The sequence below is a fragment of the Lepidochelys olivacea genome, assembly GCF_965140295.1.
Source record: "Lepidochelys olivacea isolate rLepOli2 genome assembly, chromosome: 16".
In the NCBI taxonomy this organism is placed as follows: Eukaryota; Metazoa; Chordata; order Testudines; family Cheloniidae; genus Lepidochelys; species Lepidochelys olivacea.
In genome coordinates, this window is record NC_140426.1 from 27,341,299 (window position 1) to 27,363,158 (window position 21,860).

Here is a 21,860-nt window from a genome sequence, read left to right on the forward strand (position 1 = left end):
CTCTCACTGGCTGTGAGTCTCACACTATGGGGCCTTTATCATCACAGTGCTTCACTGGGAAAAGACACTTTTTTCACACTTAGGTCACTTAAACATGTGGCAGCCAAATTTACCAGCCTTCCCCGCAAACATCACTTCTGGGTTGGGAACCGGCATTTGAGAAATGTCAGAGCAGGTCCTGCTCCAATAACTGCAAGTGCCTCCTTTCTGGTTGCCCCAACACCCGCATCGCCCCTCCAACCATTCAGATTGTTCCCATCCCTCTGACCATATCTCCCTCTCCCATGTCTGTATCCTTCGACCATCTCTCCCCTCTCCACCACACTGAGTTCAAACTACATGCGAGAGCTCTGTGTAATTCTGCCAGTTGATGCGGATAGGCCCACATCTCTTAGACCACTGTCCTGCCCTTCCTGCTTCATCAGTGCTGGTAGCTTCAGAACACACCGTGCCCGTTCCTCGCACAACAAATGGCTGCATTTTCTTCCACCTCACCTGCTACAGAGACCCTGCCCTCTCCTCAGGCCCTGGCTTCTGAGATACCTTCAAGGAATTTGCTGACTAATCTATTCTATCACTTATTTCTCCTTTGAGCGAAACCCTCCTTTATGTGGAGGGAGGTGGTTGAATGCTAGGAGAAGAGGGTATAGGATGCTGGAATCAATGCTGGAAACTGATGTGAGCAGAGACAATGGGGCTGAATTATGGAAGGAGGGTGGGAGAGGTGTGTTCATCATGCTTAACCTTAGAAAGCCATGTAACTTGCAAGGCTGCATGCTTAGCACCTGACCACTTTCCCTTTCAACCCCCTTCTATCTTCTGTACGTTCTTTAGGGCAGGGGCTGCATTTTCGAGTGTTTAGAAAGTTCACAGCATATGGTGGGTGCCACTGCCAGCTAAAGAAATAAGATAAAAAACAATAATAAAAACAAATGTAACAATAAGTTCAGCAACCCGAAATGCCACGCCAAAGGAGACGCGTTCCCTTGCTTAGGCCCAGATCCTGATCTCAGTTGTTCTGACATAGAACTAGAGTAAGACCACTAAAGCAGAGTTTGTTCCTTAAAAAGTATGTTTGCTAAGAAAATAGGACCTATTCACTTGTAGCCGAGGATGGCTGGTCACTTGCAGTTCCATTTTCAAGGGTGCCTGTTATCAGGACAAAGAACAGTCAGGAATTATGTGGTATTTTCAATGGTTTATTGACAGACTTTTTTTTTTAACTACTTGCAGATCTCTGGTATAAGATTGTTTAAAACATCAGAGACATTTTTCAAGTCAAGACTATTGCTGAAAGATAATAAAATTGCTGTTGGTTCTCTACTTTATTTGTTTGCAAAACTATTTTCTTTCCGCTGTCCCATCTGTTAAATTCTGTTATTGACCTAGACTCATTAGGCCAAAATCTTCACTGGGAATTGCTCTAACCTAAATGGGAATTACGCCCAGTAAAGTTATTTTTCATTAAAGAAATGAATTATGACCAATTTTAATACAGAAGTTAGAATTGCTTAAAGCCTCCAGCACATCTGTGACTCAAATGTCTGTAGAAAGCAGCAGGACAAGCACTATCAAAGTCTTGTGTGCTGATCTGGAGTATATAATGATGTAAGGCATCCTTTACCCGTTCCGTCTCTGTTAAAACAAAAAAGCGCACATGGCTTCCAAACTCATGTCAGGCTCCAGACTTCATGCTACAGTTCTACCTTACTCCAGCTAGGACTGAGTCTAGCCGCAGAGGTGCCTGGTGGGATAAAGGTCATATGGCAAAGAAGCTTCTAAACTGTTTTTGGTTCTAAAAGGCAAACGGTGCTATCCAGGAACCCTGAGGTCTTTTAAATGTCCCCTGGCCTTCTTCTGACCCTGTATACACCTTACATTCTTCCTTTAATGATTGACACTCAGTGGGTAGGTGCCTCGAGGCACATCGAAGTTGTAGCTGCTTCTTCATCAAAGCAACTGTTTACAGCTGGTTTGAGTTGGATGCCAATAAACAGGATTCTTTTTGTCTCAAAATAAAAAGCAGCTTAAGTCCCTAATGATAAGGATTTTGTGCTTTGTAGAGCAAAAATTCAGCTAGGTTGAGACAGCCAGGCCCTCAGCTTAGCAAGTCAGAGTACTTTATACTTCCAGCTAAACCACTTTTATCTCCTCAAGTGACTGGGCTATAGATTCTTATCATTGTGGCAGAAGTGATGAGGGTAACATCTTTAGTTGGAAATCATTGGCAACATGTGGTGAAAGCTTAAGATGTTGTCACACTTTAACTTGGTCCTAATCTGTTCAAAGGCAGTTCAGACTTTCTAACTGCACCAGCAGGTAGACAGAGTCAAAGACCATCAGGGCAAAATAGCTCACACCATTCTTCAGAGAGTTTATGACTTTCATAAAAGTGGTACAAAGAAACTGCAGCAGTAACTGTTATTGTCTAAATGAAGAGCTTATGTTCACCCAACCATATTTCATTAACTTGTACTTTCCAAGCGTCTACATTTCCTGCCTTGTTTGTGCAGTGCTGGAAGCAATGTTAAATGTTTTAATGCCTATTCTAAGTGAAATGAGAACACGAGAAATGTACAAATTATCCATCCTCATACCTTTAACTTTTTAGTAGCATTTGGCCAACTGACTTACGTGTATGAGCATGTACAATTAGCAGGTAGCCATACATGTCTAAGAAACTGGGATCGTACTTTCCCAGAATTTCTGATTAATACAATGTGTGTTATGAACTGTGAAATACTATGTTGATATGGGATCCAAAAATGAATCATTCACTTCCAACAGTAAAATGACAAGCTGTTGGCAACACTTTAAATGTCACCCATAGAGATTCCTGAAGAGAATGGTAAACAATAGATTTGGGATTTGCAATGGAATTGGGCATTTTTGAAAATCCAGTGATTTGTGAATAAGGGTCCAGTCTTGTTCCCATTGATATCACTGGGAGTTTTCCCCTTTACCTTTATTTGGAGCAGAATTAGACACAGATTCTTCTCTCATGTTTAACATTCACAGATGGACTAATGACTTCAGGTTTCTTGATGAGCAAACTTCATGCTATTCAGAAGATACATTTATTTTTAAAATAACTCAGACAACTGCTGTTTGCCATGGACTACGAATAAGGGAATCTCAGTCTGAGCAGAATTTATTCTGCCACCCGTTCATAAAAAAAATCTAATTTTGGAAATGTTAATGCAAAACCCAAGAATATCATTGGTTCCCCCCCACCTTGTATAGAGAAATCCCAGCAATCTGAATTGCCATGGCAAAGAAAATTAATGTATTGCCAGAACATGCTGAGGATATTGTTCTCTCTATAGTTCCTTTTTCAGACTTGTTAGGCATTGTTTACCAGTTTTGATTTGCTGAAAAGGTTTCACATAAGATTTTTTAAAAAATCTAATTCTCAAAATGTCATTTCTTTATGTAAAAAGCTAATCATGTGTTTAGACAAATCTAGCATTATTCTCCCAAATGTGTGAATTAAAGGGCAGAACCCCCCCCCCCCCCAGTACTACTGGCTTTGTGGATGTTTAACTCAATTTTCAAACTTTTCAGCATGTGTGGAAATGTCCTGTGCAATGTATGTGCAACTGGTGGAAATGCTTAAAACCAATACTGAAGCTCTCTGGCTTTGCTATGTTGCCTTGCTTATCAGTAAATCTGTATGTACGGGTCTGAAGAGTCTCGTTTACTAGATCCTAAGTACAAACACAGATGTAGATATGGGATGCCTACAGCTAAGTCTGTAGCTTGTGATCATCCTTGTCTACCTGTATCGCAATAGGCAGAGTTTGGCGATTGACTCAATTTCCTGTAACTCAGCGACTCTGGGTTGTAGAGCAAATGCTGTTATCACCATGGTAGAATAAACACCCTACTGTTGTTACTACTGTAAAGATGAGGAGTCAGACATTTAGATTCTTCAAATAAATCAGTTTTAAAAGGGCTGTGTATTTTCCATCACTAGTATTAGTACTGTCTTATCATTAACTTTGACTCCGTATTACAGGAATACATTCGCATTCTTAGGTATTAATGGACACATCTGCATTTGCTCCTGGTCTTTTCTCTCTCTCAATATTTTTTTATTCATTTTTCATACAAAAAGAAAAGAAAAGGGAAAAATGTATTTTCCCTCTCCTGCTATATCTAGTAATACCTGATAACTTCTCTTCTCTGATCTCTCTGTTGCAGTCTGTGCATTTTTGTAGTTAGGAGATGCACTTTAGGAGGGAAGGGTTGTAAAGAGAAAGTACGTGACATGAGAGGAAAAAACAGAAGCTGCTTTCATACATTCAGACTGATAGACAAGGATTCGCAGCAGAATATAGCAGAGCCCTTTGTAAGACAAACAACAAGTTTTCATGCTCAGATGGAGAGTCTTGGGTTAAATTGCTATCTTTGAGTTCTGAACTTGGAAAGGTATTAAAGTGGAATTAAACCTTTACACAATCCAGCTCTTGTGTCATTCAGGATTTTTTTTAGGTCTGTTTAATTGTACATAGCAGCAGGGTTCTGAGTGACTGGTGCTCTAAAGAAATAAGGGGTAGGGTTAAGTCTGCAGCCTACAGCTCTCTGCTAATCCTTCTTGTTCCTTGAAGAAGGATTTACTTTTGCTGCCAGCTTGTGAAAGATTTTCCTGGTCCACAAGAGATTGTTGTGGCTTTCCTGGGGAGGTGTGGTTGCTATAGCAGGGAGTCACGCCTGGATATTCTCTCAAACCATACTGAGAATGGGCCAAAAAAGAGCCGAAGAAGAGTAAAACTGGGGATTAAAAAGTGGAACAATGGGAGACAGGAAGATAGGAGTGGGAACAAATAGGAATTACAGCACCAAAAATAATGCAAAGTGACAAAAAGAGGAAATAGAAAAATAATAGCTGACAGTCTGGCTGAAAAGAGAAACTACTACAAAAGAACAATTTATTTTCAACTGACAAAGAAAATAACAGGGCATTTGGGAAATAAGACACAGTCTTGTGTCTTAACATTATTTTGGTTCTTATTGGACTGCAAGCGCATACTGCAAGTATACAAAATCTACCCATCTCTGCCACAATCTGTCTATTCCAAACTAAAACAGCGGTTTTGGTTTTTTGTTTTTGTTACTAAGGCATATTGCTCATGGAGTTCCATCTCTGCAGAGTAGATCAAGGGTAATTCTGGAATTTCCATCTACAAGCATTGCTGTTTGGATCATTATTAAAAGAAAAGTGCCAACTCTACACTCTGTTACATTTCTTGAATGATTCCCAAAGTAGTAACTGCCGTTAAGAGAATGCCATAAGCGCTCTCATTTGTTTTCTTTGTTGCTTACAGGACAAATCCTGCAGTCATTACCCATGCAAAGCTTCCACTGAAGTTAACACTTTGCTTTAGCTTTGCCTAGGCAGGGACTGTGGATCCAATCCTGCAATATGCTGTGAGGCAGCGAGGGGCCTCCAGTCCCAGTATTTATTGGGCTCAGCAGCTTTGGAGAATCACCCCGAGTGAAGACAGTGAAATTTCATCCCCGAGGATTTTTCCTAGGTGATACTTTCTTCTTCTGAAAACCTTTCCAATGCAAATCAAATGGGAAAAATTTGACAAAGATTTGAACTTTTCCAAGTGAGTGAAGCACAGAGTGAGAAGCACAAAGTTCCAGTCAGGTTAAAGACCTTGCCAAACAACAACAAATTAAGAAAAGTTTCTTAAAAATAATAATAAAAAAGTCATCTCTGCCTCTAACAGCAAATCTCTCTGCACGCCTGTCCTGCACCCTACTGTTTTATATATAGGGGATGCAGAGCGATATAGCAGATGAAACATTTTGTTTATAAAGTGTCTGTGGTTTGTTTTATTTCACATGTTTTTGCAATATAGATAACAGATTACACCATGGAGCTTTCACTGCCTCTATGCAATAATGGTACTACAAAGCCTTTGTAGGGGTATTAATAATAGATTGTGTTGATGAGTTTGGAGAAGCTGGCAATAGACCCCCCACTGCAAAGACATTAACACCACAGGACTAAGGTATCTTTTCCTTGCAAATCAGTTGCTAAATTGGCTGTGCTGATGGGTTTGGGCACAATCTCTTGTACAGCATCCCTGCAGCAGGCACAGGAAGTTATTTTGCTTTTGCTTTTTAATGTTTATAGTTGAGAGGAAAGGACCTGTATAAATTCTTTCCTTAAGTCATTCTTGCCTGCCAAGAAATAATTTATCATTTAAATCTAAATTGCATTGATGGGTGATTTTTTTTCTTTACAAGTGAAGGCCAAAGCACTGAATCATGAACACATACTTTCCCTGCTTCTAGGGCCCTTATAGTGAATTTCCATATAAAAGTGATATTAGCAGAGAAATTTGCAATATTGTTAGCAATGGAAATTCACAGGAAATTGTAATTTCGGAATGCCATTTAGTGTATTAGAGTGATAAGACTACTAGTCAGACTCATTAATATTCAGTACTTTGGAAGCAAAACAAGCCTTACGTGAAAAGACTGGCTTGTGATGTAGTGCACCAAATTCTGCTCAGGGTGTTAGCCATGTAACCCACTTGAAATCAATGGCATTGCACAGGTGGAAAGGGAGGGTGAATTTAGCTCAGTATACATAAAGAGTTGAGTACAAGTCCAGAAAAGTAAAAATGGAATAAATGGCGTTTTGGAGGGGGTGGGGGGTTGGATCCTCCTCATTCTGCAGAGTTCCTGCAGTATGCAGACTGCTCATTGTGCACTGTGCTTTTATGGCACATTGATATGTTTTGGAGTAATACAAAAGGGATAACACCACATGTCTGTGTTTCAAATATTTTTTTTGAATCCATGGACAAAATAATGCTATTTCAGAAAGATTTACACGGCCTGGAAGTATAGTTCTAACAAAATCATCACATCTTGTTAATCCATTAGGCTTTTTAATTGCAGCCATGACTTTATGAATTCAATTGGTGCTCTTAACTTTTATAACACTTTCCACGCTCCAGAACAGATTAGGAGAAAATTGCAGCCATAATCTGTACAGTGCAATTGCCGTGCTATAAAGAGGAATGGGAGTAGCTTGGAAGAGCAATTGGATTCCCAAAGGTGGAGCACAGTGGAGCAATATCAGTGACTTTGTAAATGAAAAATTGTTTTAATTCCCTTCTAGCAGCAATAATTTGATTGTTCATAAATTTTTCCATCAAGTGTTGTAAGGAAACGATGTCATAAAATAAAACTGTGTGACAGTGATGGAAGACACCAGAACAAAGTGGTCAATTAGGGTGTGAAAATTAAACAGAGAAAAAAATCCATTTGCCATGTTCTACTTGAAGCAAGAAGCTCCAAAGCACTTTACATTTCCCTGGTACTGTAGAGCTGTGGAAAATATAATGAACTAAAAAGTTATATCTGTGATTCGGCATGTGAGTCTTGTTAAAATCACTGAAAGAATGTACAGGCTTAAAATTACGCATGTGCACAAAGACTTTGCTGAATCACAGTTTACAGGGCTTTTCTTATGTCAAGGTCACATATTTGACCCCAGCCCCAAGTGTGGTGGTAGACCGCTGTTACCATCTGATCGCTGTCTGGCAGCCCATGTGAAATGAGTTCGGGGTCGCAGTCCAGCTCCTAGTTGACAAGTGTCCATCTCAATTAAATCCAGTTATGAGGGTGGATTTTATGACATCCTTATTGGCCATTTTAGCAAAGAAGCCACAGATTGAATGGGCACAAGATTGGAACTCTCCTTTCACTCCTAAAAATGGTCATGCCAGATCAGGGCTGAGGTATATGGGCTGCTGCCAATCATGAGGTACCTGCACTGTGGAGAAAAACACAACTGCAGGCTCCAGGGCTGTCAATCCAAGACTTGACAGCAGTTGTGTGTTCACTTCCAGTTGTTCTTTAAATATATATATATTTTCTGTAGAAAAACTAAACCAGAGAAAATGGGATAGTCTTAGTATTTATTATTTATATGACAGTGGTGGCAAGCTGCCTGAGTGAGGGTGGGAGACCCATTGTGCTACATCTGTGCGGACACATGCAAAAACACAGTTCCCGCCCCAAAGAATTTACAATCTTAACAATGGGTCCAATGCTGCTCTCACTGATGCTAAAGGGAGTTTTGCCATTGACTTCAAAGGGGACAGGTTCCAATCCCATGATAGATAATGTTTCTGTGTCTTCTAGTGGTGATGCAAGTCAGTTTCCATATATCATAAGATCCCATGTTCTGAAAGAGCACCTGTATTCGGGGAGCAGAGTCATTGGGTAAACTCATGACTCCACTAAAGTCAATGGCAAACAAAATTCCCATTTTCTTCAGTGGGGCCAGGATTTCACCCATCATGTGACATCGTGCTACCTTTTATTATTATTTTATATATCCTTTTACATTAGGTGGCATTGCCAAGCAAATAATAAGGTCCTTAAGACAGCACAAATAAGTTTGGTGTTGGTAAGAAAAAGAACATCAGATTACTGTTAAGATGTGCTACAAACAATTACTCAGATGTACACTTCAAAAACATACTGGAACATAGAATCATAGAACTGGAAGGGACCTCAAGAGGTCATCTAGTCCAGTCTCCTGCACTCACGGCAGGACTAATTATCTAGACCATCCCTGATAGGTGTTTGTCCAACCTGCTCTTAAAAATCTCCAATGATGGAGATTCTACAACCTCCCTGGGTAATTTATTCCAGGGCTTAACCACCCTGACAGTTAGGAAGTTTTTCCTAATGTCCAACCTAAACCGCCCTTGCTGCAATTTAAACCCATTGCTTCTTGCCCTGTCCTCAGAGGTTAAGAAAAACAATTTTTCTTCCTCCTCCTTGTAACAACCTTTTATGTACTTGAAAACTGTTATCATGTCCCCTCTCAGTCTTCTCTTTTCCAGACTAAACAAACACAAGTTTTTCAATCTTTCCTCATGGGTCATGTTTTCTAGACCTTTAATGGTTTTTGTTGCTCTTCTCTGGACTCTCTCCAATTTGCCGACATCTTTCCTGAAATGTGGCGCCCAGAACTGGACGCAATACTCCAGTTGAGGCCTAATCAGCATGGAGTAGAGCAGAAGAATTATTTCTCGTGTCTTGCTTTCCAACGCTCCTGCTAACACATCCCAGAATGATGTTTGCTTTCTTTGCAACAGCGTTACACTGTTGACTCATATTTAGCTTGTGGTCCACTATGACCCCCAGATCCCTTTCCGCAGTTTTCCTTCCTAGGCCGGCATTTCCCATTTTGTATGTGTGCAACTGATTGTTCCTTCCTAAGTGGAGTACTTTGCATTTGTCCTTATTGAATTTCATCCTATTTACTTTAGACCATTTCTCCAGTTTGTCCAGATCATTTTGAATTTTAATTCTATCCTCCAAAGCCCTTGCAACCCCTCCCAGTTTGGTATAATCCGCAGACTTTATAAGTGTACTCTCTCTTCCATTATCTAAATCATTGATGAAGATATTGAACAGAACAGAACCCAGAACTGATCCCTGTGGGACCCCACCCGTTATGCCCTTCCAGCTTGATGGTGAACCACTGATGATTGCTCTCTGGGAACGGTTTACCAACCAGTTTTACATCTTATAGTAGCTCCATATAGATTGCATTTCCCTCGTTTATTTATGAGAAGGTCATGTGGAACAGTATCAAAAGCTTTACTAAAATCAAGATATACCACTTTACTGCTTCCCCCCCGCATCCACAAGGCTTGTTACCCTGTCAGAGAAAGCTATCACCTTATATCTTCTAGTTGTTTGCAAACTGATTGCTTAATTATTTGCTCCATTATCTTTCTGGGTACAGAAGTTAAGCTGATGGGTCTGTAATTCCCTGGGTTGTGCTTATTTTCCTTTTTATATATGGGCACTATATTTGCCCTTTTCCAGTCTTCTGGAACCTCTCCCATCTTCCATGACTTCTCTAAGATAATCATCAAGGGCTCAGATATCTACTCTGTTGGCTCCTTGAGTATTCTAGGATGCTTTTCTTCAGGCCCCGGTGACTTGAAGACATCTTATTTGTCCAAGTAATTTTTAACTTTTTTAGCCTCTTCTGATCCCGCCTCATTTTCATGGGCATTCACTACGTTAGACGTCCAATCACCACCAACCTTCTTCGTGAAAACTGAAACAAAGAAGTCATTAAGCACCTCTGCCCTTTCCAAGTTTTCTGTTATTTTTTCCCCCCCTCCCCCCATTGAGTAACAGGCCTACCCTGTCCTTAGTCTTGTTCTTGCTTCTAATGTATTTGTAGAAGGTTTTCTTGTTACCCTTTATGTCTCTAGCTAGTTTGATCTCGTTTTGTGCCTTGGCCTTTCTAGTTTTATCCCTACAAAAATTTTTTGTCTAATTTTGTGTTATTTGTTTATATTCATCCTTTGTAATCTGACCTATTTTCCACTTTTTGTAGTACTCTTTTTTGATTTTTAGATCATTGAAGATCTCCTGGTTAAGCCAGCGTGGTCTCTTGCCATGCTTCCTATCTTTCCTATGCAGTGGGATAGTCTCCTCTTGTGCCCTTAATAATGTCTCTGTGAAAACTACCAACTGTCTTCTATTGTTTTTCCCCTTAGACTTGCTTCCCATGGGATCTTACTTACCAACTCCCTGAATTTGCTAAAGTCTTTCTTCTTGAAACCCATTGCATTTATTTTGCTGTTCTCCCTCCTACCATTCCTTAGAATCATGATCACTTTCACCCAAGCTGCCTTCCACTTTCAAATTCTTAACCAGTTCATAGCTTTTAACATTAGTGTTCATCTACAAGTGGTAGTCTTATCTACAATCATAACTAAGGGGGTGGGTTAGCAAATGCTGTTTTCAATTTTTGCTATATAAAAAGATGAATTTTTGTTAGCCTCTTGCAGAAGGGTTACTTTTTCATAAACTTTTAATTTTTATGCAGACTTTATTGGTTCTTCAAGAAAGTGAAATGGCTTCATTTTACTGCAACTTTAGTTTTGAAATTGCCTTCAGCAAAATAAGTAATTATTTTTTTCTGAAGGGAAATTTGAAATGTTCCAATATTTCTTAAAATGAATTGTTAATTTTTTTCCCAAGCCATAAACTCTAGCATTTCAGTTTTGCTTTGGCACAATGGGGATATTTTGAATATTTGAATTTAATGTAACCAAACAGCAGTCTTTCCTTTTCTATATGCAGCCATAATCCAGAGGACATGACATTTTTTTGAAGTTCTGCTGAACCATATGTGGTGTTTCCGCCATTCTAAGCTGTATATAGTGTATGGCTGAAGTATGAGTAGCAGAGCTATACTATGAAATATCATTAGACATTTAGTTTCTCTCTTAATAAAATTCAGTTGTTGTGAAAAGCCTATCCTACTTCAGTTCTGACATATTTTGTACCATATGATATGAATACCAAGTACATGGTCAGTTGGCATGGACCTATACCCATGATTTCAATGACATGCAAAAATCATTGTCAATACACCAAAGTGTCAGAGTTAAAGGTTGTTTACAATATTTACCAAAACCAGTGACTATAATCTTTGCATAATTATTACATAAACAAAAGCTTAGATAGCTGTTACATTTTTTTCTAACAGAGAATGTCAGAATTACACCGAAAGGAAAATAATTTAAAGTCCCTGATAGTCAGACAGCAGCATCTGTCATCTTGCGTACATCAAATGTCTTAATAACTTCCTATTTATTGCTTCATTGCAGAGGTCCTGTAAATAAACAAATTGACTGATAGTCTATTTTTATAATTCTATCCTGTTTAAAAAACCTCTTGAACCACACTTAATTTGAACAGCAAATTTTACACTGCACATTGAGATCTCTCAGCTCATAATAAATTAGTTATAATAAAACTATTAAAATCTATTTGCCCACAAACAGAAGGAAATTAAGGGCTCTGGTGAAGCAACAGAAAGGTAAAGAAAGGGCAGGTTGTTAGGACGTGATAAGAGTAAACAGCAGAACAGTGATTCTCAGGAGCCGAGCAGGGTCAAATTTAAAGCAAGATAACTACGCTAGAGATAATAAATCAGTTGTACATATTAAACACCAGATGGTTCTGCCCTATGCAGGAAAGCACAATGGATCATATAACTGTGGCTGTGTTTGTAAGGATTACTGAATCAGCCTGACTTCACAGGGATATCCTAACATATAAAACCTTAACGGCCATTTCCGCTGGTGAACATTTTCATCTACTGTTTAAAGACAGGGCCACATGTCTCAGGCATTTCGTTGTCCCCAGAATGTATATTCCATTAATTTGATAAGTGCAGCCATTTTCAAATGCAGCGTGTATTTTTCTTTCTAATACAGTAAGGTTGTTTCACAGTGATTAGTACCAATACTCAAATGAGCAAAACAGTCTATTGTTCCAAGCTTTAGGTCAGCTAAATCCCCGACATGTTTCAGGCATAGATGAAAACACACTCAGAAAAAAACCAGAACGATTGAGTTGTCTTTCCGAATTGTCCAGGCAACAGAACTTATTTATAAAACTCTTGCAGTCATTGATTCAAAACAAGGTTTTCTTGTTCTGCTTTTCTCTTCTTTGAACAATTTTCTTTGGAATGTTTTCGTTGTGCTTAGGAGTCAGAGATTTCCTGGGGCTTCTAATAAAGGCATTTGATTCCCACTCTCTGCATACTTTAACAAGTCCAAGGGTTTTGAGGTTTGATGTTAACTTGAGAGAGCTGGAGATAATCAGCAATGGGGGTAAAAAGTCAGTTATGCAAATTATTTGTAAAATGTATGGCAAGGCGAAAGAACCATTCCTCCAAATGTGGTTCGTGTGGGGCATACTCTTTGTCTCAGCTCCGAACATCCACCCGTCACTCCTCAGATTTATTGCTGTGATTGAAACCTATGTAGGGTGATCTGTAAAGTATTCCTGCTATCCTCGGTTTCTCAACAGGTTTATTACCATTCGTTTATCAAATGAGCAGTCTAATGAGCAGTGTTTTAGATCAGAGATATCAAAGTCTGGTCATTTGTCAAGATTAGTTTCCTGTTGTGAGACTGCCTTGTGCAAAAACCGTACATAACCCTGGGTTACTCTCTGGGAGTTGAAAAACCTACAAACACTCTATCAGATAAATATAATGAAATCTTCATAATCCCAGAATTAAATGTGATTCACTGCAGTTTGTGTGTATAGATTGCTATACATGCATCACAAGTTGAGAATGTCTGCGGGTGGGTGATGGCATGTTTTATATTTCCAAGGGTAAATGTAAGAGAAGGTGTGACGTCCACACAGTAATGTGAAACACAAATACAAATCTATGTAATTGGTAAACTGAATGAATTAGTATCATATTAGTCTGTCTGTGACTCATTACAATGAAAAGACCACCAGTGACAATGTTACCACAGAAACACTGTCTCTCTGGGCACAGCGAGTTACCTGTAAATAACGTTTACATTTAATTTTACATTTTACATTATAAAGCGCTCTGCACCCTGAAGAATATCAAACCACTTCACAAGGCATGGAAACACAGAAGGTGGCAGTCAGGCAAACAATGCACTGCAAGTACAACAGAGGGGGAAGGGAAACTTGATCATTTCTATGTGTGCATTTAGAAAGAATGAAGGTTATTTTATACACATTCTTATTTACAGTTCACAAACTACAGAGCAAGGGAGCTCTGGATCATACGTGTGTTATTGAGATGCTCTTTTGTACATCAAGTTACGTTATTGTTTCTGCTTCCACTGGGTGGTGGTAGATTTCATGTCTTTCTAGTGAGTCCATTTCCCATTGGGAGAGAAATTAGTGGCACAGACTAGTGTGTTTTGTTTATTTACAAAATATGCACCCGTCCTATTAGCCTGGAACACAAAGGGCCAAAACTACACATCGACTATTCCAATTGCAAAACCACAGCTAAGACCCACCGGCTCAAGCCCTGTCAGCAAGGAAAGCTCCCTTCTCTGTCCCATTGGGCTCCATCACTGTGCCTTTAGCACATGCGGTCACTTCCCCTTTCCCTGCCTGCGTCCAGCACTTTTCACCTGGAATCCCCTTAGCCCAGAATTACCATCTTAGCGTTTTGTCACAGGGAGCTCAGGGACCGTTCTGCAACACGGAGAGGTTTGGCTCAGACAGGTTTGACTAGATGCTAGTCTCCATCCAGACAAGAAGAGCGTCCCTATCCCTATCCCCTCAGAGACTGGGTGCAGTTGTTGTGACCTGCCTTCATGGGATTCTTTTGGGCCAGGCCCTTTGTGTTTATACTGAAGCTGCCCATAGAAAGGGTTCGAATGCATCAGTAATTCAAAACATGCATTTCATTAACAGCGCAGCCGTCTCGCCGAGTTTCATTCTGTACTATCATAGCTGCAGCAGCAAGGAACCTTTTTAAAGGATCCTCCTCCCCGGAGTCACAGGACTGCGGCCACTAGCTAAAGTCCCTTTTAAAGATCACTTGAAACAACAGCATGGATTTGAAATGCAAATGAAGTCAGGAATGTTGAGACTGCAGAGGCTGAAATTTCCCCCTTGAGAAGCTGATCTATCTAGAGCCTGTTAGAGGCTGTTCCCACCTGTTGGGCTGGTCCCATCCCTCCTTGTATCCATCCATTGAGTTGTACTGAAACGAACACAGGTTCACTGTCACAATGGTGTGAATGAACGGATGCAAGTGAGAGGAGTCAGATGCCTTCACCCCAGACTGGCTAATCTTCAGCTTCTTTAAGCCTGTTCCATCACAACAACTCTTCAGACAAAAGATACAAGATTAAGTAAACTGAGCCAAACACGTTTAAACAGTTAAATGAAAGCGACTTTTTAAAAGTGGCTAGAACTGTTTGCTCCTTGTCTTTTAATTAAAGCTGTCAAGCGATTAAAAAATTAATCATGATTAATCGCACTGTTAAACAATAATAGATACTATTTATTTAAATATTTTTCGATGTTTTCTACATTTTCAAATATATTGATTTCAATTTACAACACAGAATACAAAGGTACAGTGCTCACTTTATATTTATTTTTATTACAAATATTTGCACTGTAAAAAACAAAAGAAATAGTATTTTTCAATTCAGCTTATACAAATACCATAGTGTAATCTCTTTATCATGAAAGTTGAACTTACAAATGTAGAATTATGTACAAAAAAACCCTACATTCAAAAATAAAACAATGTAAAATTTTAGAGCCCTCAAGTCCACTCAGTCCTACTTCTTGTTCAGCCAGTCGCTCAGACAAACAAGTTTGGTTACAATTTACAGGAGATAATGCTGACTGCTTCTTGTTTACAACATCACCTGAAAGTGAGAACAAGCGTTCGCATGGCACTGTTGTAGCCAGTGTCGCAAAATATTTACATGCCAGATGCGCTAAAGATTCATATGTCCCTTCATGCTTTACCCATGCTGATGATGGGTTCTGCTCGATAACGATCCAAAGCAAAATGGATCGACGCACGTTCATTTTCATCATCTGAGTCAGATACCACCAGCCGAAGTTTGATTTTCTTTTTTTGGTGGTTCAGGTCCTGTAGTTTCTGCATTGGAGTGTTGCTATTTTAAGACTTCTGAAAGCATGCTCCACACCTTGTCCCTCTCAGATTTTGGAAGGCACTTCAGATTCTTAAACCTTGGGTCGAGTGCTGTAGCTATTTTTCAAAATCTCACATTGGTATCTTCTTTGTGTTTTGTCAAATCGCCTGTGAAAGTGTTAAGAACATGTGCTGGGTCATCATCCGAGACTGCTAGAACATGAAGCAAAATGTGGGTAAAACAGAGCAGGAGACATACTATCCTCCCCCAAGGAGTTCAGTCACAAATTTAATTAATGCATTATTTTTTTAAAGAGCATCATCAGCATGGAAGCATGTCCTCTGGAATAGTAGCTGAAGCATGAAGAGGTATACGAATGTTTAGCATATCTGGCACGTAAATACCTTGCAACGCTGACTACAAAAGTGCCATGCGAACGCCTGTTCTCACTTTCAGGTGATGCAAATAAGAATCATAGAATATCAGGGTTGGAAGGGACCCCAGAAGGTCATCTAGTCCAACCCCCTGCTCGAAGCAGGACCAATTCCCAGTTAAATCATTCCAGCCAGGGCTTTGTCAAGCCTGACCTTAAAAACCTCTAAGGAAGGAGATTCTACCACCTCCCAAGGTAACGCATTCCAGTGTTTCACCACCCTCTTAGTGAAAAAGTTTTTCCTAATGTCCAATCTAAACCTCCCCCACTGCAACTTGAGACCATTACTCCTCGTTCTGTCATCTGCTACCATTGAGAACAGTCTAGAGCCATCCTCTTTGGAACCCCCTTTCAGGTAGTTGAAAGCAGCTATCAAATCCCCCCTCATTCTTCTCTTCTGCAGACTAAACAATCCCAGCTCCCTCAGCCTCTCCTCATAACTCATGTGTTCCAGACCCCTAATCATTTTTGTTGCCCTTCGCTGGACTCTCTCCAATTTATCCACATCCTTCTTGTAGTGTGGGGCCCAAAACTGGACACAGTACTCCAGATGAGGCCTCACCAATGTCGAATAGAGGGGGACGATCACGTCCCTCGATCTGCTGGCTATGCCCCTACTTATACATCCCAAAATGCCATTGGCCTTCTTGGCAACAAGGGCACACTGCTGACTCATATCCAGCTTCTCGTCCACTGTCACCCCTAGGTCCTTTTCCGCAGAACTGCTGCCTAGCCATTCGGTCCCTAGTCTGTAGCTGTGCATTGGGTTCTTCCGTCTAAGTGCAGGACCCTGCACTAGACTAGTCAGACTAGTCAGAGCAAAAATAGCTGTAGGAAAATCCCATGTACTGTAGGAAATGAAATGGCTGTATTTACTGGAGGTGTCCCAGAGGCTCTTGGGACATCAGATTCCATTTAATTGGCTTAGTTCATTATGTATCCAAAAAGAAGCTTGTTGGCTGGTTTTTGAGGCATGTACAATATACGGGCATGCTAAAGTTCTCTACTGCCTTGTCCACACGCTCAGCCCACTTTTTTCACTAAAGAACTAGTAACTGCCATTTTGCTGTATTTCCTCAGCTGAGACAAAATGAAGGCCTATGAGGCACATATCTAGCAGCCACAATAGGGCATGCACCCTGAAATGGAGTCCATTTGACTGTTAACCAAAAGGTGGTCATTTTGAAAAACAAAGAGAAAAAAAAACTAAGGACATATTTTTCTTTTCCCTGTAAGGAGAGCAGAGCATATCCACTATACAAATACATAAGTGCTGCTCATTGCCTTGGAAACATGTATATATTACAAGATTTTACCTTGCATTTCTATGTATTGCCATGAAATGATGATAAAATCTAGAAGCATCAAGCACATTATATGTTACAGGAAATTAATTAATCACTCACCATTATTTGGAACAGCACCTTTCCTGCAAGCTCACTGGGGGAGCTTCCCAACTGCTATTAGAGAATCAAAATAAAACTAAATGAAATGATTCAAGCGTCACCTTCGAAAATCAACAATTGATGAGAGTTGGGGGCGTTATGAGAGTTCCATTAAATGTAGTGAGTATTCTGGAGTCTGTGATTATGGCGATGGTTTAGCAGGTCACACGCTGTGTACCTCTGGAGGTGCCAGAGGGGGTTTCACATCCTTCCAAAAGGTAAACTACCTCCTCTGAAACAGGTTAGTCTGGAAATGACTCGACAGCCCAAGGAACACTCGTGTTCTTCCACACATCTTGCCCAAACAATAATGCCCCTCCTCCCACACACTAAGGTTCCCTTTCTTGGTTCAATGCTTATTTGTTATCCTCCACAGCAATAATTGTACTAGGACAGTATAGTTACAAAATCGCTACAGAACAACAGATTCTGAGTTAGGTATCAGAAAATTAGTTTGGGTAGCCTCAGGTTTGACTCAAATCTTTCTCCAAAGGTTGAACTGAACTGAATTTGTTAGAGCTTTCGGAGAGATTAAGTAACTTTGTTCCCCTTTTCTCTTGTGCCTCTGGAATTCTTGGTTTCATCCCCTGATGGAGGAACAATAACATATTGAGACAGAGGCTGCTCTTTTGGTATTTCCAACCCAACCAAACCAAAGATGCCCTGGAAATCTCACGAGGAAACTAGAGCTCAGGAGATTTCTAGACCAAACGGGTTCAGAATAAGTTGGGTCCCCCTGGAGTTACTGAGGTTCACCAGTTGCTATAAGTCTCCTAACGTGCAACGCCATGCGGCCAGCTGATCTTCCGTTCCATTAAAATCTCAACCTATTTTTCATGTTGAAATAAAGACGGTACATGTTCTGACATTTCCCCTTCCTCCCTTTCCTTCTCACAGGCTATTTGCTGCTAAGTGCAGCGGCTGCATGGAAAAGATTGCCCCGACAGAGTTTGTGATGAGAGCCTTGGAATGTGTTTACCACTTAAGCTGCTTCAGTTGCTGTGTCTGTGAGCGGCAGCTGAGGAAAGGAGATGAGTTTGTTCTGAAGGAAGGACAGTTGCTCTGCAAAAGTGACTATGAAAAAGAAAAAGACTTGCTCAGCTCAGTGAGCCCCGATGACTCAGACTCAGGTGAGCTCTTCTTGCACCTGTTCCAATTGATAGTTATGGACAGGCAAAGCGGATGGAAAAGTCAGATCCATCCTGAACCATAGACTCACAGGCGGTGGAAGAAGAGACCACAGAGGCCAACCATTCCATCTGATTTTGTAGACCACTCATAGGTGCTCTTTCTTTCAGACTCCATTGTGCTGGTGCCTTGACCCCTTTGCCTTTGGGAATTATTGCACTGTCTGTTAAGAGCTATCCCCAAATATCTAGTTTAGATCTTTCCTTTCTTAGGTTCCGGCCATTACTCATTGTCCTTACCATCTTAGTAGAGGACAAGAATAATTTACAAGTTGCTGAGATCCAAATAAGTGATATTGTTGTATAAAACCAAGAATGGGTAAATCTGTCTGGTTTGGGTTACCCGGGGCCTGCCCAAAGCCTAATGTTGTCAATGGGAGTCTTTCCATCCCTTTAAATAACAGATTGGGGTTGTATCATACACCCATATTTCCTACCTGAGTATAGACAACTCGCTGTACATGCACATACATACAGGGTGTGTTATACAAGCACTATGGCATGAGGAATACACGGAGCTGGTTTGCAAAATAGACTTCAAGAAGTGATGTAATTTCCCAGAGTTCTCTAAGTGTCTCTCTGCCAGTCACAAGTGGGAACACTCAGAAAAGGCACAAATGCAATATTGAAATGTCAGGGACTTGAAGGAAACTGAATGCTGAACTTGGCATTCCAGTTGTGAAATGTGTGTAGCAAAAGCAGTGGCTTTGTGTCTGCTAGGTCAGTGGGTCTCAACCTTTCCAGACGACTGTACCCCTTTCAGGGCTCTGACTTGTCTTGTGCACCCCAATGCTACACCTCACTTAAAAACTACTTGTTTACAAAATCAGACATACAAATACAAAAGTGTCACTGCCGCACTGTTACTGAAACATTGCGTACGTTCTCATTTTCACCATGTAATTATAAAATAAATAGATTGGAATATAAATACCATACTTACATTTCAGTGTAGAGTATATAGAGCAGTATAAACCAGTCATTGTCCGTATGAAATTTGAGTTTGTCCTGACTTCGCTAGTGCTTTTTATGTAGCCTCTTGTAAAACTAGGCAAATCTCTGGATGAGCCGGCGTACCTGCTGGAAGACCTCTGCGTACCCCTGGTTGAGAACCACTGTGGTAGTACGGCCTGAGTTGTTCGCTCTGATACTAAGAAAGTCCTGGAGCAGATCAAGGCAGGACAGAGGGTTAACGTAAAAGATAAAAAAAAATAATCCAGACTGGGAATTTTGCCACCTAGAGTCATTTTGCCACCAAATATTGCCACCTAGAGTCATAACATTTAGTTTAGTAACTTCTGTCACACAGAGCTCACTCGCCATGCAGACACTTCCAGAAGCTGTACTTCCTGCCAGTTTTAAAGTTGTAGGAGATAAACACAAGTTACAGGGGAAATATAGATGGGGGACAAGTGACAGGTAAATGCTGAGTTCCAATCTGTCTTCCTTTTCATAAAAAAAAACATCATGAGAATTATTCCAACCCTTCTGGTTTGGAGGTGAGTAACTGTCCCAGACCTAAAAACAGATCAGTTTTGACCAAAGAAACAGTACTTGAATTGGAATAAAATGAGTGATCCCGTACCCCATCCTGCTTCGCAGGGCAATGGTGCCCACCCTGCAAAAAGAGAGATTTGGGCATTTCAGTTTCTTCTCATCAGTTCATTGATGTTAAGGCCAGAAGGGACCTGGATGATCACCCGTTATTAGCTCCTCCATAGCACAGGCCAGAGAACTTCATGCTGTAAACGAGGGAACCCTCCTTCCCGGCTACATGAGTAACTGTTCTCAAGCCCAGCATTTTGTTCCTGGGCTAGATTAGCCCATCTTTTACAAAGACATTTCCATTCTCTCATCTCTGCTTCTGGTATTCCACTATCAGCAGTGTAATGGGGCAGGTGACAAAACGGCCTGGCCTCATCCCCCAAAAGCTTGAGCCCTGTCACGAGTAACCAACAAACAACCAAATCTGCATAGAGCATGTTATAATTTTACAAAATCGGGCCTGAGCCCTCCGATGTGGATGCTTGTGATTCAGTGTCTCAATCCTTGGGAAATATTCATACCTTTGAACCCTCGTACTGTGAGACTCTGTTCTACTTCCCACAACTGTCTGTGGGGAACCCCTTCCATTTCTGCCTCCCCTTCAGTAGTCCTCTGGAAGAAAAAGCCCAGTGGCTTTCAATGCACAGTCCCCTTGTGATGTCTTTGAGAGCAGCTGATTGGCCTGGCCCCTGCATCTTGAATTACAGCAGGGAGGAGCCTACTCCCTTCACCCCATCAAATTCCCAGGAAAGATTTTCTAGGGAATGAGCAACCCTGCCTTCCCTCCATTCTGACCCAGGGGAGCAGCACCAGACCGTGAGATGAGTGAGGTAAGATGTCATGCTTTGATCCCCACTCAAGCGTTTGCAGCTCTGGTTTCAGCAGAGATCAGGCTCTAGGCCCACTAGCGTTTGCAATTCCAGAAGACATGGGATTCCTCTTTGCCTTATCCATTCATAATGATTTGAAAATCCTGCACAGCTGATGTGCCATGTCTGGCTCCCAGGTTCGAGACACATACAAATCATTGCTAGTAGACATTTTCTCAGAAATAGATAAGTGGTTCTAATGACTAAGAAAAACAGTGATTATCATTCCATTAAATGTACAAGCAACATGGATAATTGCTTCAGTTTTATGGGGAAAATATATTATTCCCAGTTTAACTCGGAGCAGTTCTTAGCCTTGATCTTTGCTTTGAGACCTACATCCGCCATGTTGTTAAAATTTTCTCTTTCCATGTCAGGAATGTAGCGAGGCAAAGGTCACTGCTACCTCAGCAGGATGTGCAGCTCTAAACCATTTCTAGAGCTGGGTTTTATTTATTGCCAGACTATATTTGTAGACCCTCAGACTCCTCACTCCATAAACCTCAGTGTGCAGGTTTCTGGCTTCTAGCGAATATGGCCACTAGAATGTATTTATCTAGTGTATGTGGGTTCCCTACTGCTTTTCAGATAGGATGTTCTCTCTATGTGAAACTCACTCAGGAATACTCAGGCCTTACTGAGACAAATTTCCATTGAAATCATCAGTCCCTAGTCTTCAATACAGACGTGTTTCTGCCTTCATCCACTTTCTGCCAAACAACTGCAGTGTGGATGGGTCCCTCCTGCCCTCCCATGCTACATGTTAGCATCACAGCACATAGGCAGTGGTTGCCAGCTGTCAGCTGGCTTCATTTGACATTTACTTCTGACACTGATGCGCACATCCTCCCCAGCCAAAGTCTCCTTGTGTGTCATGATCAAATCAGCAAGGCCCA

The 21,860-nt window shown here is 40.8% G+C and overlaps 1 protein-coding gene and 1 long non-coding RNA gene across 2 annotated transcripts in view; one reads left to right on the forward strand and one right to left on the reverse strand.

The window, feature by feature from the left end:
- The window catches only part of LMX1B (LIM homeobox transcription factor 1 beta), a 128,652-nt gene that overhangs the window by 93,583 nt on the left and 13,209 nt on the right, over positions 1 to 21,860 (forward strand). The window contains exon 3 of the mRNA XM_084650007.1: positions 18,261 to 18,493. Within this exon, the coding sequence (XP_084506133.1) occupies positions 18,261 to 18,493 (233 nt within the window). The remainder of the gene's footprint in view (positions 1 to 18,260; positions 18,494 to 21,860) is intronic.
- LOC311532019 overlaps positions 1 to 21,860 on the reverse strand; it is a 144,163-nt gene that overhangs the window by 32,669 nt on the left and 89,634 nt on the right. The window lies entirely within an intron of this gene.